This window comes from Blennius ocellaris (genome assembly GCF_963422515.1).
Source record: "Blennius ocellaris genome assembly, chromosome: 14".
NCBI classification, from domain to species: domain Eukaryota; kingdom Metazoa; phylum Chordata; class Actinopteri; order Blenniiformes; family Blenniidae; genus Blennius; species Blennius ocellaris.
This window is the reverse complement of record NC_137663.1, coordinates 26,115,276-26,133,716: the sequence shown is the minus strand read 5'-3', so window position 1 is coordinate 26,133,716 and position 18,441 is coordinate 26,115,276. Positions and strand designations below refer to the sequence as shown.

General features: G+C 43.9%; 1 protein-coding gene across 1 annotated transcript in view; it reads left to right on the top strand.

Moving 5' to 3' along the window:
- LOC308139605 (F-box only protein 50-like) overlaps positions 1-4,972 on the top strand; it is a gene marked incomplete at its 5' end in the record, with an annotated part of 6,081 nt that extends 1,109 nt beyond the window's left edge. Inside the window, 2 exons of the mRNA XM_080509068.1 lie at positions 2,446-2,584; positions 4,674-4,972. Coding sequence (XP_080365194.1) covers positions 2,446-2,584; positions 4,674-4,820 — 286 coding nt within the window. The 3' untranslated portion in view covers positions 4,821-4,972. The remainder of the gene's footprint in view (positions 1-2,445; positions 2,585-4,673) is intronic.
- Between the last annotated feature and the right edge of the window lie 13,469 nt (positions 4,973-18,441).

The window sequence follows — 18,441 nt, the reverse complement described above, 5'->3', positions numbered from 1 at the left end:
CTCCTCCATTCCTCCCTCCCTCTATTCCCCCTCCCTCCCTCCCTCCTCCCTCCTTCCTCCATCCCTCCATCCCTCCCTCCCCTCCCTCCTTCCTCCCTCCCTCCTTCCTCCATCCCTCCCTCCTTCCTTCATCCCTCCCTCCCTCCCCTCCCCCTCCATCCCTCCTTCCTCCACCTTTGAACTGCTTTCAAAACCCTGGGTTAAAATAAAATCTGAATTATCGTGTGTGTGTGTGTGTGTGTGTGTGTGTGTGTGTGTGTGTGTGTGTGTGTGTGTGTGTGTGTGTGTGTGTGTGTGTGTGTGTGTGTGTGTGTGTGTGTGTGTGTGTGTGTGTGTGTGTGTGTGTGTGTGTGTGTGTGTGCACCTTATCAGCCCGGCTGCAGGTGTGTTTTACGGCCCCTTTGTCTCGTAGACAGACGGAGCTCCTTTAACCCTTCGATGCCCAGGCGGGGTCAAAAATGACCCCACGAATGACCCCACGGGTTGTTTTTCTTCAACATCTTTAAAATGAATAGTTGTAATATCTTCATATTCCACGTATTCCTCAAAAAAACATGTTTGTGACACGAGGCCATTTGCATTTTTATTTTATTTTTTTTCAGAAATTTTAAGAAATTGCAGTTTGTGTACCACGACCCCACTCTCCCACATGTGGGGTAAAAAATGATCACTAATTTGATCACACATCATAATAAGTCAATGAAAAATACGTTCATAAATGGAGATAATACTTACATGTACGTTGCTGGGTGATACAAAAACTGCAATTTCTTAATATTAATGAAAAAAATGAATACAAATGCAAATGGCCTCATGTCACAAACATGTTTTATGAGGAATACCTGGAATACGAAAATATTACAACTCTTTGAATTAATGATTTTGAAGATAACAACACAGTATGTTGCAAAAAATGCATTGATTTGAATTGGGGTCATTTTGTGGAAGAGTGGAGGAACTGCTCGGTTGTGCCTCCAAGGGTTAACGCGAAACCTCCGGTCACCGTTGCATCAAGTGTTCAGTCATATTAGATGAGGAATCCATTTAATACTGCGGGTTCAGGATGAGTTATTGTGGCAGGGCTGCGTAAAGCAAAGCGGGCCTGGAAACTTGAGAAAGGCCTTTTAATGGCTTTGAGCGCTCCTGCAGTTGCTGCGTTCGGCCACTGGGGGTCAGTAGAGCGCAAAATGTTGGCGGTTGTTATTCCCACTGCTGGTGAATAGAGGGACACGCGTGGCCAGTTAGAAATGCCTTTCCGGTCATTTTAAAGGAGTTAACAGTTTTGTTTTAAGTGTAAAATGTTTGTGTTGTGGCGAGATGACCAACATGGCCTTTAACCCCCAACCCCACCTCGTCAACTTCTCTTTTACCTTTCTACACTGTGTGGATAGCAATCCTGGCAATAGATAGATAGATAATTACTTTATTCATCCCCAAGGGAAATTGTCTTGTTGCAGCAATCTGGTACATACGAATATTATAAAATACGATAGAATAGTAATAAAAGTAAGAAATAAAAGTAAAATATGTGGGTATAAGACATAAAGTAAAACACAGAACGGAACATGGGCACTTAGAAATAAGCAGGAGATAAAAGCAGGATAAATAAATAGTAAGGTGCAGTGGCAGAGACATTAGAAGTAGGCATTATATAATAATAATAACAATAATACAGATAATAACAATGTGTAATAGTGTATAATACTGGTGTATAGTACTACTAATAATGGTAGCAATAATATAACAATAACAATATGGTAGCAATAAAATAACAATAACAACAATATATATATACATATATATATCAGTAATAATAATAATACCAATAGTAATAGTGTACTTGCACATATATATGTATATGTACATACATATAATATAAGTATCAATGTAATTTAGTCCAGGTGATGATTGAATTTACAATTTACTCTATTTTTAGAGGATCTTTCTTTATACTGGATTGTTTTATTTGTAATTTTCATTTTTACATATTCTATTTTTTGTGTTCTTTTTTGCTCTTGTTTAGATATTTTACATATGTTTACATACTTTAATTCCTTAATTTTATTAGTTCTGCACCTTCTACCTTGAGCTGTTGTAAGTTTGTGGAGGAATAAATACATATTTTAAATATAATAAATACTCTACTGGGCTCATAATGTTAAAAAAAAAAAAAAAAAAACGTGGAGTTTCTCACCAAAACATGGGCATTTAAGTATTTATTACTTAATTATTACTCATTCAAGTAAGTATTTCTTGAACTCAAGTGTAAAACCATCGCTAAGTGTGTCAAATTAACATTACTTTGTGTTCAGCTGTGCTTTTTATTCATCTTTAGCTGAAACTAGCTTTATAGGCTTGGAATTGCTTAACCAGTTGGAGCGACGTTGGTTTTGTTGTCGAGACACGTCCCAAGTTGGTTTTCCTGGTTTTGTCCCGCTCCGTCAGGTACGAGGAGTCTCAGCTGCACCGCTCCATCTACCAGCTGCAGGTGAAGCTGCTGGCCGCCGACGGCAGCACGGTGATCTCGCAGCACGTCGACGCCCCCGCCGAGGACCGGGACCAGTACTCGCACACCTGGAAGGAGGTGAGTGGCCGAGGCCGGGCGCCGACGTTTCACTATTTGGGGGCGGGAACGGGGCGTTGTCATGGAAACGGACAAAGCGTCGCCTTGTAAACGGGGCGGCCGCTTCCGTTTACTGTGTGGAACAACTGTTTTAAGTGTTCTGTGAGGTTTACTTGTGGAAAAAAAAGTCACGATGAGGATTTCCACATATTCAAAAAAATTCTTAATTTAAAAGAATAATGTAAAACAGATGGTGGAAACTGTCTTTTCCTTTATTCTGTACTTGTATACATTGGTGAGTTCGGTTTCCACCGCTGCTTCGCTTCACTAATATTTCACAGATTAAGAGACGACGCCTGACGTTACAGCGCTAATTAATCGTTACGTATTGTTACACCGAGTTTCCAGAAAGAGAAGAAGAAGAAAACGTAAAGAAAAAAACAACAGAACTTCTGAAAGAATCAAACTTTTATTTTACTTTTCGTTTTCAATTGTAAATTTTTTTTAGCATGCATTTTATTCAGTTTGACTGGTTTTATTTTATGTTTGTTTTTTTCTTTTATTCACTTTTCATTTTTTCTTGTTAATCAATTTTAGCGAATTTGATTTGACTATTTTATTTTGTTTTTATAATTGTTTTTTTTCTAATTTTTTCATTTTATTTATACTTAGATTTATTTTATATTTTTATTCAACTGATTTGATTTATTTGATTTTTATTTTATTTTCCTTTATGTCACTTATTTAGTTTTACTGCATGTCATTTGATATTGTTTTTATTTTACTTTGCTTTATTTTGTCAGTTGAATTTGTTTGCTTATTTTTCTATTTTTGTCTTTTCTTTTGTTAGCGTCTATTCCGTTTAACATCGTCAACATGATTCTAATCCTAATCCCATTCTCTTCTAAATAACTATTTTGATTTCTTTTCACCTACTTTAGTTTAAATAGATTCAGTTTTACTTTCCAGCTGGTTTAATTAATTTTATTTGACTTTATTAGATTTATTTAATTTATTTACATCAATTGAAGTTCGACTGTTTCAGATGTGAATGTTTGGACACATTCACTCATATATGAACATTTATGAGATATGCATGTCGCAAAAAAAAACAACGACACTGACTGAAGTAGTTTGTGTGCTCTGAGCTTTTATATATTCAAAATGGACAAATTATAAATATGAGAGAAAAGTGTGATTCATCACAGTTACTGCATTTTCACTCCATTTCATATCAGGCTGCTTTAGCCTGCGGCCTGTTGTTGACGTGACGCTGTCTCACCCGTCTGACTCATCTGACCCTGTGTCTGACCCGTCTGACCCTGTGTCTGACCCAACTGACCCGTCTGACCCTGTGTCTGACCCGTCTGACCCTGTGTCTGACCCAACTGACCCGTCTGACCCTGTGTCTGACCCATCTGACCCTGTGTCTGACCCAACTGACCCGTCTGACCCTGTGTCTGACCCATCTGACCCTGTGTCTGACCCAACTGACCCGTCTGACCCTGTGTCTGACCCAACTGACCCGTCTGACCCTGTGTCTGACCTGTGTCTGACGCGTCTGACTCGTCTGACCCTGTGTCTGACCCTGTGTCTGACCCATCTGACCCATCTGACCCTGTGTCTGACCCAACTGACCCGTCTGACCCTGTGTCTGACCCATCTGACCCATCTGACCCTGTGTCTGACCCAACTGACCCGTCTGACCCTGTGTCTGACCCAACTGACCCGTCTGACCCTGTGTCTGACCCGTCTGACCCTGTGTCTGACCCGTCTGACTCGTCTGACCCTGTGTCTGACCCATCTGACCCATCTGACCCTGTGTCTGACCCAACTGACCCGTCTCACCCTGTGTCTGACCCGTCTGACCCTGTGTCTGACCCGTCTGACTCGTGTGACCCTGTGTCTGACCCTGTGTCTGACCCATCTGACCCATCTGACCCTGTGTCTGACCCAACTGACCCGTCTGACCCTGTGTCTGACCCGTCTGACCCCGTGTCTGACCCGTCTGACCCTGTGTCTGACCTGTCTGACCCTGTGTCTGACCCATCTGACCGTGTGTCTGACCCGTCTGACCCTGTGTCTGACCCTGTGTCTCTGGGTCCCCCAGGTGTCCCACGTGTTCTCGGGGTACGGCCCGGGCGTGAGGTTCGTCCACTTCCAGCACCGGCTGAAGAACAGCTTCCTCAACTCCTTCTTCCTCACTCGCTTCACCGACTCCTCGGTGACCGTGAGAGCAGTGGCGACCGGCCCGTAGGCCCGACGCTCTGGAACCCTCCGGAACCTACGGAATCCTCCGGAACCCTCCAGAATCCTCCGGAATCGTTCACCCATCAGCCACAACATCATGACCGCCTGTCCGACCTCAGACCCTTCCTGGAGTTGAAGCTGTTTGTTGCCGTTGTCCCACGTGCGTCAATGGTCGTTTTACTAGTTCACCTCATTTTTTTAAACTTTTTCTTACATTCGTCCATTTTCCTGCTTCCATACATCGACGCCGAGGACAAATAGTCACTTCCTGTCTTCACAGTCTTCACAGTGGTCATAATGTTCTGGCTGATGTGTGTTTTAGGAAAACAACCAAAGATAATACAATAAAGTATTAGGGGAATATTCTTGGTTTCTTTATTATGATTATTGGTGTTGATTAATAGTTTTACATGAAATACTCAGAAGAGTAATGGTCTTCACTATTGCAACAACAAAACAGAAGTTACTGGAAATTGTTTGAGTCTTGTTTGATTTTTTTTTTAGCCCTTTTTAACACTTAAAAAAAAAAATTACATTATTATATATGTATCTCTTTATAGTTTTGATAAATAACTGCAGTAATCAGACGAGGCAGCGCTCTAACGGATAGTTTCGCGCATGCGCACATTTCTCTGTCTATGTCGCCTTCACGAACTCTGACATAGTATAAGTTAAATATGTTCTCCTTCATGCTACAATGCAAACTTCGGAACCGAGCTGACCGGAAAGCTAAAATAGAACATTACTTAATCGATATTAATGCCATCACTAAAATAAAGCATTTTTTAAAACTCTTTTTAACACTTTAAAAAAGTGTGACGAGGGAGTACCGGAGGTGTCCCTGAACGCAGCACGCCGCCCCCAGTACAGGTAGCGTCACTGGCCGTCAGTCGGTGAGTCTTCAGTGGGAGAGTCGACGGCGATGTGACGGAGCGGGGAAGTTCCGCTGCGGGGATACCTTCACCGGCCGAGTGCTTCCACACCTTCCAGAAGCGATGGCAGCGTGCGGTGGAGCCGTGCCGTGAAGCCGAGGTAGGATGCGGAGGACCGGGGAGGAGGACCGGTGGGGGGGGGGGGGCTCGGGTTCAGGTGCTTGCGGGGAAAAGCTCCAGAGTTCCGGCGGGACGATGCAACAAGCGTCGCCCTCTGGAAGTCTGTTAGGATTCGATTCAAGAAGAGAAAAATCTGAAAGAAAAGTGTCATAACTTATACTTTAGTGATTCAAAATACAACTTTAGTCCCGAAATACTGAAAGTTAAAGATGCTTCCTCGGTCACCGGAGAGCCTGGTGGTGCGAAGCGGCGGTCGCGGGTTCGAGTCCCGTTGGGGGGACACTTCTGTTCTGATAAAAAATAAAATAAGATACAAAATACCACCATAAAAACGATTCAAAGAGGGAAATCTATAAATGTTCTATACATTTTGTCAACAAACTGACCCGTTTTATCACAGTTCTGGAAAAGTCCACATTCCTTTCCGTTCCATTGAAGTAACGGCGGAAATAAAGAAGTAAATAAATCGTAATTTATTGAAATGACTTCTCTGCATTCTCCCCATTAAATTTGAATTAAACCCTATTATCCATGCTGGGAGCAGTCCCTCTCCCTCTGAGGGACCACTTCTTCAGTTTGACTCCTCTGGTGTAAACAAATTGCTATATCAATATTATTAATTGATTTTAATCAAATGAAAAACTTTGACACTATGGCAAAATAGTTTACATAGACACGAGTATCTATTATGGCTATGGGTGTTTTATTGATTCTCCATAATATTTTATATTAGGAAGAATTTAATTTTCCTCTCCATAAAATTTTATTTGATAAACATGTGGATTTTTATCATATTTTACTTATTTGATTGATTCTTCATGACATTTTATTTTATTATATATATTTTATTGATTCTTCACAGAATTGTATTGTAGGGAGAATTACATTTTCCTCTCCACAAAATTTTACTTAGTAAAATTTGGATTTTTTAAAAATCATATTATATTGATTTTATTGATTCTCCATGAAATGTTTTTTTCTTATATTTATTTTATTGATTCTCCTGCATCATGTAAAGTAATTTGTCTTATAATCTTGTACCTTAAATAAAGCAGATTGATCACAGGGTCAAACATAACACTGAAAATTTTTTTTTTTTACTGTTTTCGCGAGTGACTGGAAGGTTTTGATTGTTTTTATCCTTAAAACTCAAAAACGGATCTGATGAGCAAAAGTTTTACTTAAAAAAAAAACACACAAAAAAGTAATTTTTGTTTTGGTGGTTAAAACGTCATTCAAGACTGTCTTCGTGTGTGTGTGTGTGTGTGTGTGTGTGTGTGTGTGTGTGTGTGTGTGTGTGTGTGTGTGTGTGTGTGTGTGTGTGTGTGTGTGTGTGTGTGTGTGTGTGTGTGTGTGTGTGTTCCTCCCGGACTCTCAGAAAGTCTCAGTGATCTTATTGTGAAAGAAGACCCCCGCTCTCTCTCTCTCTCTCTCTCTCTCTGTCTCTGACTCACTCTCTCTCTCTCTCTGACTCACTCTCCGTGACTCTCTCTCTCTGACTCTCTCTCTCTCTGACTCTCTCTCTCTCTCTCTCCCCCCCTACATATTGTGGTTGCCCTCTCTGGTGTCCGGGATGGAGGGAGGAGGGATGGAGGGAGGAGGGACGGAGGGAGGAGGGACGGAGCGGGAAGAGCTGCTGATGTGTGAGACAGGAGGCGTTGACTGCAGCCCCCCCCCCCCCCCCCCCCCCCCCGCGCTCCATTATACTCGATTACAACGATGATATATCACTTTTCAGTGGACGATCCAAAAAAGCACTATGATCATGCTTTTTTTTTTTTTATTTGTGACTCCTACTTAAGTTTATGACAGATAATCCATCATTAATTGAATAATTAGTTGCAGCCTTGTTTGCAAATGTGCAGATTTTCTTTATTTGAATATGATATTCGGGGTGTAAAGTGTCAGAAGGGCGTGGAAAACATCTAAGTTATATATATATATATATATATATATATATATATATATATTGCACGTTTATTGTCATCGTGAGATCAACATTCGAAATTTTAATTGTTGAAAACCTGTGAACTGAAATGAATCATGTGGCCAGGCACTGCCAGAGAAATCCTTTATTTAGAAAATACAAAATGTGAAAAGACAAAGATGGTGATCGCAGTACTCCTCGTATTTAACTGATGTCGTGCAGCGATGTTTCCTTAAAGACTGTTCACCTATAGACTGTTTCATTTATTACCAAGGACGATGACAGGGTGAGGAAACATTCACTTTTAACAAGCTGGAATCAGAGAATAACATTATTGATCAGCTACCGATCAGCTGATCTTTGTTAAGTGATATCCAATAAACGGAAAAGGGAAAAAAGGAAAAGTGATTTCTAACAAACAGAAAGGGAAAAAAGAGAGAAAAAAGTGATATCCAACAAACGGAAAAGGAAAAAAGGCGGAAAAGAGAGAAAAAAGGGTGAAAAAGGGAAAAAGTGATTTCTAACAAATGGAAAAGGGAAAAAAGGTGAAAAAGGGATTTCTAACAAACAGAAAAGGAAAAAAGAGAGAAAAAAGTGATATCGAACTAACGGAAAAGGAAAAAAAGGGGGAAAAGAGAGAAAAAAGGGTGAAAAGGGGAAAAAGTGATTTCTAACAAACAGAAAAGGGGAAAAAAGGGTGAAAAAAGGAAAAAGTGATTTCTAACAAACAGAAAAAGGAAAGAAGGGAAAAAAGGAGGGAAAAGGAAAAAAGTTATATCGAACAAACACAAAACAATAAAAGAGAAAAAAGGAAAAAGTGATTTCTAACAAACAGAAAAGGAAAAAAAATAGAGAAAAAAGTGGCAAAAAAGTCACACACACACACATACACACACATACACACACATGTACACACACGTACACACACACATGTACACCCACACGTACACACGCACACACACACGTACACACGTGTAAGTCAGGCGCCTCAGGATTTGTTCTATCTCTGTAGAAGACGGCGGCCATGTTTCCTTGAGGGACTTTTATTTAACTTTAGAACTCCAGTTGAGATTCGACAATGTTTGTGAGTTTTTAGCTGCTTTGGTCGTCTCAGAGTTTCTTATCGGATCATTTCTATCTTCTTTTAGCTATTTAGGTGATTTTAGCTCCTTAAAACTCTGATATCTCTTTGTTTTTTTTTGCTCAGACCAAATGATTCTCATTATCGTTCCTTCGTTCTCGGATTAATGCATTTATCCAGTTTGAAGTCTCACAGCCACAAACTTGTCCTGAAGTTGTGGAGAACATTGTGTTGAAGATCACCCGGCGCTACGTCGGCTTTCCACTGCCGCCACTTTCTACAATCACTGGATGTTCTGTCGGTCACTCATTCTAGGTAATGAGTACAAAGCTTTCCCTGCAGTGAGTCACGTTTGGGGGGGGGGGCGCCGCCCCCTACAGGTTGTCCTTGAGGGTCCAGCGTCTGTAGTTTCTGCTGGTTGTTGACGTTTGTGACAGTTTGCTGAATATTGTATAGCAGGTGTCCCTGTCCGGGTTCAAGCCGAAGTTGAGAATGCTGCTCCTTCTAAGGTGACGGTGGCCGGCCACCGTGCCTCAGGTAATGGAAACCCCGGGAGCCGCTGTCTGCTGGCTGTCAGCCGCTCGTCTGCAGGCCCTTTGTGCCCCCCCCCCCCCCCCCCAACCCCCCCCAAAACAACAGCGCTGGACGCAGGTCGGGCTTGTCCTGAAATCAACCCTGGATGCTTGAACCGAGGCTGTGTGGCGTGATTGTTCCGAGAGTACGAGGTCAACCTCGTACTCTATGATCAATGTTCTCTGGCCAGATTAGCCGAGGGGTACGTCCCCACAAGCCATGAGGGGTACGTCCCCACGAGCCCAAGGGTACGTCCCCACGAGCTGAGGGGTACGTCCCCACGAGCTGAGGGGTACGTCCCCAACGAGCTGAGGGGTACGTCCCCACGAGCCATGAGGTATGTCCCCATGAGCTGAGGGGTACGTCCCCATGAGCTGAGGGGTACGTCCCCACGAGCCAAAGGGTACGTCCCCACGAGCTGAGGGGTACGTCCCCACGAGCCAAAGGGTACGTCCCCACGAGCCGAGGGGTACGTCCCCACGAGCCATGAGGTATGTCCCCACGAGCCGAGGGGTACGTCCCCACCAGTCAAAGGGTACGTCCCCACGAGCCCGAGGGGTACGTCCGAGGGGTACAACGAAAAAAGCCTCTTTTCTCCCCAGCCTTCTCTAGAAAAAACCTCCGTCCACACGCCACTGGGAACTGGGCTCAACACGAGGCTTCAGGGTGTGTAGTACACCTGCCAGGCCTGTAGGGGCGCCGTGACTCACCAAACACACCAGAAACACAGAAGAAGACAGAGCACATAGAAATTTAGAAGTAGATTCCTGCTCATAAACCTGTATAGAACTCTGGTTTTATAGGTCTATGGCCCTGCTCCTCCTGCTGCTAGCATCAGTAGCTTCTAGTTCTATAGGTCTATGGTCCTGCTCCTCTTGCTGCTAGCGTGGACGACAGGCCAGAAACATCTGGTTCCGGTGAACCAGGTTCTGGTGTGGACGGACCCTTATTAAGACTCGTCATTCAGGTGTGATGTCAAAGTGAACCACCTGTTTTTTGTTGAGAAATCTGGGCGAACGTTAAAATAAGATGTGTCTCGTCACTGTTTACCTGCTCGCTTAAATAAATACACTAATATGATGCAACAGGAATAAATGAATTCCGCACTAGTTGATAGTTAAATATTGCTTTTCAAAACATCCAGGCGGTTCTGACACTCTTCTTCTGTGGCGAGTTGTGAAACTGGATAAAAAATAAAAAGGTACCGCCTTTTTAAGTGAGCAGAATATCGTGTTCTACCAAGTCAGGTAGATCGTAGTGAGGAACGCCGCCGCCGCCGGCCTTTAAGAGCAGATTGAAGACGATCCGCTGTGTTCGGGGATCAGAGGTGTGGAAAGGCTGACGCTGTCCTCTCTCTCTGTCAAAATGTAAGTGAATTGTTCTCCTTTACCCAGTAACCACCACAACCACGCCGCACGCTTTAACATTTGCTCAAACATTTGCAGAAGCTGCTCCGGAAACTTCCACGTCACGGAAAACCCTGTCCAACAAACCCACATCTGCTTTGGGGTTGTGTTCCCATGTTTCCATGTTTCTATGTTCTCTATGTTCTCTACGTTCCTGCTCACAATGGAAGAATTTCACATTTGTGAGAAACGTCTTATTGACTCAATTTTAAAAAACAACAACAATCCATACCGTCACGATTGACATTTACATCTCAGAAGCAGGGAATCCACAAAAAATACCAAAAGTCCACAAACAGCTGATGACGGGTCCATTTATCATTAAAAAACAACAACAAAAACAACAACTAAATAGTACATTGTGATGTGACAAATTGTAGGACCAGTTGATATTTAACAAACCAAATATGTTATGGAAGAATAAAAGCATCTAACTGAACTGATGTGAAGATGTATACAATACCTATACATATATTCACATGTACATTATATATACAGAAATGCACACAAACTGAATAAAATTGCACGTGGTGAAGTTGTCTATATTTCTGCAAGATCAAACAATTCGTACTGAAATTGACTACAATCTTAACATGAAGTCAATTTTAATGACAGATTCTGCTGCAAAATACAATGAAAAAAAAAACAGCAAACCTTCATGTGCTTCTTCTAAACGTCTATAAATCCTCTATAATCACCTGGCTGGTGCTTCGTAGTTTAGTCACCCCTGCATTAGTTACTTAAGTGTTTTCTTTCAATTTATCACAGGATTCTAGAACATTTATTGTCCGTCCGCCCGTCTGTCTGCCGGGCCGATCGTCTTACACTCTGATTCATCTGCTTCGGTGACGGGCCCCCAAAGCCGCAAGCCAGAGGCCCGAGTTACTTATTAAAGGGACGGATCCCGTTCCTCTCTTTACCTCAGGAAGACGATCAAACAACCGAGGCTGTCTAATCGCCTTGATTTGCGTGTAACCTGAACGGGAGGTTACTGTGCCGTAATGGACGTCTTTTAACCGCCGCCGCTCAAACCGACGGCTCAAGGGGAACCGTGTGCTCGGGGGAGGAAATCTTTCAGATGGGGTTCATATCGGTTCAGGCTTTGGGGTCGTAAGAACCGTTATTGGCCAGCCGGTTCTTCAGTTTAACCCGAACCTGAACCCTAACCCCTAACCCCTAACTCTTCAGTCTAGTCCTAACCCTAACCCGAATCCTAACCCTATCCCGAACCCTAACACTTGCTAGAAAGACAGCTGATGTACTGAGATATCTCTAGTGGTTACCGTCTTCGTGACCGATCAGTCAAAAGTCCAAGTCGAGGTACTCGTGCTTGACCGTTCATTGGAGTATTCTCCTGCAGCTAACCGTTAGCGGCTAATGATAAACCGCTGACTGACGGATTGGTAATGTGCGTGTTTAAAACCCGTCTGGTTGATAAATGTTTTATATCCCGTAGGCGTCCGACCACAAGCTCTTCAAATCAGTGAGAGGGCACTCCATCCACTTTAGATCCTTATTTCGTGTGGCTTTTATTTCCTGGCATTGTGCAGCACGTTGAAGTCAGACAGGAAATGTGGGCTGAGAGGGAGGGGCGGTTCCAGTCAGTCAATGTACGACCGAAACCCTGCGGCCACACAGCCTCGTTGAGCCGCCGATGCGTAGGACTGGCTCTGGGGGACGGCGGCGGCGGGGGGGACGATGCTCTCCTCGGCGTGAACGGCGTCGGTCATGTTGCCCACGGTGTGCTGCAGGTGAGAGGGACGCTGTGAGAAACAGAACTTCAGAAGGACGAGCCGCGCAGGAGAACCCTGCTGAAGGTACGACACGGTCAACCTTACGGCAGAACGCCACAGTTCTGGAGGCTGGAAGACACGCGTGTTAAACTACTGAAATTCCAGCAAGGATATATAAAGTCCAACGGTTTGCGTTAGAATGTATTTAGTAGATTTGATTTATCTTGTCTTGTCTTGTCTTGTCCCGTCTTATCTTGTCCTATCTTATCTTGTCCAACTTATCTTGTCCAACTTATCTTGTCCAACTTATCTGGTCCCACCTTATCTTGTCCCATCTTATCTTGTCCCATCTTATCTTGTCCCATCTTATCTTGTCCAACTTATCTGGTCCCACCTTATCTGGTCCCACCTTATCTTGTCCCATCTTATGTGGTCCCATCTTATCTTGTCCCATCTTATCTTGTCCAACTTATCTTGTCCCACCTTATCTTGTCCCATCTTATCTTGTCCCATCTTATCTGGTCCCATCTTATCTGGTCCCATCTTATCTGGTCCCATCTTATCTTGTCCAATCTTATCTGGTCCCATCTTATCTGGTCCCATCTTATCTTGTCCAATCTTATCTTGTCCCATCTTATCTTGTCCAACTTATCTTGTCCCACCTTATCTTGTCCCACCTTATCTTGTCCCATCTTATCTGGTCCCATCTTATCTTGTCCCATCTTATCTTGTCCCATCTTATCTGGTCCCATCTTATCTTGTCCCATCTTATCTTGTCCCATCTTATCTGGTCCCATCCTGTCTTATCCTTGTTTACCTCTACCGGTGAGCCGCAGCTTTTGATTGGCCGGCTGTGACACTGATACAGAGTGTTGCAGGTTTACCAGTGCGTGGAGCGTATAGAACATCCCGGAAAGGTGATCTTTGTCAACGTATACAGGTTAATGTTGAAGCCGCAGTGGTGTGTGTGTGTGTGTGTGTGTGTGTGTGTGTGTGTGTGTGTGTGTGTGTGTGTGTGTGTGTTTAACACTACTGTGAGGACCTCCATCTGTGAACGATCTCGCCCGGCTTCCTCGAAGACGAGTGAAGGAAACGATCACGTTCTGAGGTGAAGACCTGCCTGAAGGTGAGGCTGACGGTTTTAATGATGATGTGTTGAGCCGTCGGGGTTGAGGTCCGTCCACAGGAAGTGAGGACAGGTCAACTCCACGTCCTCCGCCGAGTCGTGGACTCTTTGGTTCCCCGTCTCTGTGGGACCAAACACCCGAGAGGCGTCTGTGGATTCCTGCCTGAATATTTCACGACATTATTTTAGAACATTTGACCCTTTTAAAAGATTGACAAGTGGTTTTAGAGACGAGATTTTAATTAGGTTAAAGTACGATGGACGGACATTTTGTGATTGAACAGAAACGGTAAGAAATAAGGATTTCATGTCAGAGTTTACATTTCTGAGCTTTAGGTTTCTTTTTCTTTTTCATTTTTGGTGTGTGACTTTAAGTACTTTAGAGTAAATAACTTAATTTGTATTTATTGTGGTTTCAGCTATTGTGGCCATTTTATCTTAATCGTTATTACACTTTTATTTAGTGTAGCTGTTTTTAGATGTTTGAGCTTTTCTAACCAATTTAGCTGTTTTATCAGTTTATTCATGGTTTTGTTCTTTTAACCGTCTTTGCTGATCTATTTTGGCTATTTTAGCTGTTTAACTTGTATTTTGTTTTCAGCTGTTTATGTTGTGTTACCAATTCTAGCTTAGCACTTTTATCAGTTCTACCTGTTTTATAAGTGTTTTTAGCTGCTTTGGCAGCTTTTGCCATTTTTCCTGTCTCAACATAGCATTTATTTTTATTTATTTGTTCATTTTTTGTTGTCTGCTAATTCCTCTAGAGCACCAATAGCTGTGAACGACTTTCCATATTGAATTTAACTGTGTTTTATTTCAGTTTTATTTAAACTATTGCATCATTTTTTAATAGAACTGCCACATTATTCTCTTGAGCTCATATAACATTCATGCACGGAAATTTTTTTTTTTTTTTTTAAATCCTACAATAATTTTTTTAATTTCTTCTGAAACTGAACCCTGAATTATTCACGCCTGCTTCCCTCCTCACGCCCGAGCGTCCCTCATCCGACCGTACCGCGCCGCGCCGCGGGTGCGCAGGCAGGAAATATTAAACTGTTAAAGGTGCTAACTCCCTTTTCCGCCGGCGCTCCTGTCGGTGTAAGGCGACCCGGGGCGATCACTTATCGGCCGTGCCGACAGATCGCGGCCGTGTCGGAGGCGGTAAGGGGAGACGGGCTGTCAAGGAGGCCCCACACGCCTGTCAACACCCCCGGGACCCCCGTCCTCAACGGTGCAGGAAGGAGGGAGTTTAAAAAAAAAAATCAAAACGAAAATGTCCGAAGAGCCCAGTTGAATCTGAGCCAGATTGACTTTATAAGACTCTGTAACCGTATCGCTCCCAGAAGGACTCCCTTTTATTGTTGGACCCATAAATCCAGCAGCCACTTCCTGTGACGGACGGTCAACCATGTGACATGAAAGGAAGAGATATCCTTCTATATTTAGGCGAATGGATGAATGAATTATGCATCCAGCTCTTCCAGGACGGGCTTGTTGATTAGCCGGGACCCATTAGCGTCCAACGCTGCCTTCGGCATTGCGATCCGTCATCCGTCAGTGAAACGAAACCGCACTTTTATTTTTAATCCAGAACAAAGCCGAATGGAGGCCCTCGAGTCCTTTTCAGGAAAGGTTTTCCTGTGATGAGATGGAGTTTGCAGTCTAGCAGTCACAGTGTGGATGGCATCGCACGCTGCTTCAGCATTACCAGATGGAGGAATCTAAACAGTGATGACGATGACACAGGTAAACTCCCTCGGCAAATAATAAGGACGAAGTCCGACGGCGACGAGCTCGACGTCCGGCTGCAGACTCTCTCTTTAACGGCGACGTGCTCCGGGTGACACCACCTGTTGTTTACGAGCACGGCGAGTCCCCCTCCTTTCTTCTTACCGGTCGCTGTGGTGTCTCCGTCAGCTCGGACCGTCTGGAAGCCGGGAATGGTGACGTCAGAGTCCGGCATCTGCTCGTGCAGCCACGTCTCCGTGAAGCACATCATACTGGACTCTCTGTACTCCCTCTGCGTCCTGACGAGCGCTTCCAGTTCGTCCACTTTATTTGCCAGAGAGCGTACGTTTCCCCTGATAACTGCGGGGATGTGCGGCTTAAACCGTCTCTTTTGCATCCTCCGCTTAAGCCCCGCTCTGCAGCCTCGCCGTCTCCTCTTTAGCTCCTCCGGTACGGCGGGTCTCTCTCCGAAAAAAACAACCAACAAACGCAATAAAAATAGAAGGACCAGGAGCTGCTGCAACAGACTGCCGCTAGGAGATATTTCCTGTGTTGAGCTCCTACAGCTTCTAATTTGTGACAGGTCATCTCCCATTTCGCATTTTTACAATTTTTTAAATCAGACTTTTATTGGATTTTCAGGACTTTATTATTTATTTTGTTATTTGGATGGTTATGTGTTAAGAAGCAACTTATACCCCAAAATATACGGTACATATCATCTGAGACCACTAGGTGTCACTGTATGACCACACAACGATGCTACAGTACCACAGAAAGAAAAAACCCTCAACTATTACTATATTTTGTTGATATAGACCCTGAAGTGCTGTCTGATTTCATACATCTATGAAGGTCCTTTCATATATCAAGTAGAAATTTGATCATTAAAAAATCATATTACCCCAGTAGTGGTATCAACATCAGTAATATTTCAGTGAAATCTGCCATGACTTGGTGTCACGTATCGTCACAGCTTCGAGGCCTTCGGTGACCCTTCAGAGCGTCTGGCATTCGCGGCTTTATCATTTCTGGACCATCAATGGGGAATAAATCTGCCATGTCTGAATTTGACACGTCTTGAACTTGAAAAAAACTGCCAAGAAAAACTACCTGAAGCAAATCCAAAACAACCGTCTGACGACTCCGGTGTTAAATTGAATGTTTCGTCAGTGTGAAGTTGCAAAGCTCTGAAGAAACCGCGGTATCCGCTATGTACTGTGTTTCTTACCATCCCGAGGGGGAAACTCTGAGCGTGACGGAGGCTGGAGGTGTAATCCAGACCTCCTTGGCCTCCAGGTCCCACACTGGAACACTTCCAGAAATCACCGCGAGCAACCAGTTCCACCAGACGACTCTCCATTCCGCTCAGTCGGAGTGAATCTCGTGAGGTGGACCCTCAGATTCCTGAAGCTGGAGACCTTAGTAAGACTTTAAGGTCTTTAAGGGTAATTCTTGAATTTGGACTATTATAGAAATGGTCCGAGACGGTCCGGGGGGGGGTTACATGTTCTCCCTGTGGGGGGGGGCTTTTTGATTTTTTGATGACCCTTAGTCACCTCGAGGTCTGAATGCGAGTGTGTGTGTGTTTACCCTGTGATGACCTGTCCAGGTGTATCCAGGTATGGATGGATGGATGGATGGACAGACAGATGGATGGATGGATGGATGGATGGACAGATAGATGGATGGATGGATGGATGGATGGATGGACGGATGAAAGGTCTTTTTTAGATTCTCTGATACAATTGAAACCTCTAGGACAAACCAATGATTATTATGGAGTATCTTGTGTTCTGGTCGCTATTGTTGTAGAGGAAGTTATTTTTGGTGACACCACCCCAAACCCACCCCCCTCCACCCCCCCACCTCCACCCTTCAGCACCCGGCGGTGTAAGGTGGCCCTCTGTCTGAGGTCGCGGTAACCATAGCAGGCCTTGGAAAGTGAAATGCGATGCGGCGGGCCCTCTGCGCTGTGTTTCTGAATCACAACTCCATAATGAGCTGGCCGAGTTCCGGACGCATCAAACATGCAGCAGCCCGGTGTCCGTTTCAACTCCCGGCCGCAACAAAAAGCCGCGTGTCACCAACCGGGGGGGGTGGAGGTCTCGGAACCCACGAGGCGCCGCTGCACCCTCGGCCACACCTCCTCTCACAATCTGGTCAATCGTCAAAGAAAAGCAGAAGAAGTCACTTTGTTCTGATCGGAGATCCCGATTCCCATTTCTTCCATTGGTTTGGTTTATTGGTCAGACTGGCGGTGGCCATTTATTTATTTATTTATTCATTTGTTTATTTATTTAGGTTCTTCGTTAGCAATCCGTCGCTAGTTTCCATCTGCAGGAACACAACGTAACAATACGTATTTACAAATATTCGCAGTGACCGTTAAAGTGCAACACGCGCTTTCATAACAATTCCTACAGATGTTACAAATCTTATGGGACATATTATACAGGGAACACATTATGATACACATTATGAATCTATGCTGCGGTAAAATCAGTAATATTATTATTAACATCAACGACGATTCTTAAAATTCTTACAAATGACTAATTTGGCGTGGAAGAGGGAATCCCAAGCTTTTCTCCAATGAAAAGATGTTTAGAAATGCGGAAGAAGTAGAAATGTGTCACTAAGATTACAGCATTATAATAACTCAAGTCTCAATCATGACTCGGCACGTCTTCATACAAGACACAAGCTCTAAACGTTTGATCGATATTATATTGTTTGGGATTCTTATACCTTCAGGTACAAATTAACTTTGACATCGAGAAATATCTAGTTTTCCTTCAATTTATTTTGATAATTTCAGAGTTTTTTTCCGGCGACACGGCGGAGCTGTAAATTAGCGCCGAGTCATTCTTCCCACGGGGGGGGGGGGGGGGGGGGGGGGGGGGGGGGGGGGTTGGGCGTTTGGTGGCGGAGAACGATGACCAGGGGAGCTCGTCTTAACGACGGGGCTTTAGTTTCCCCCTCGGTCATTTGGATGA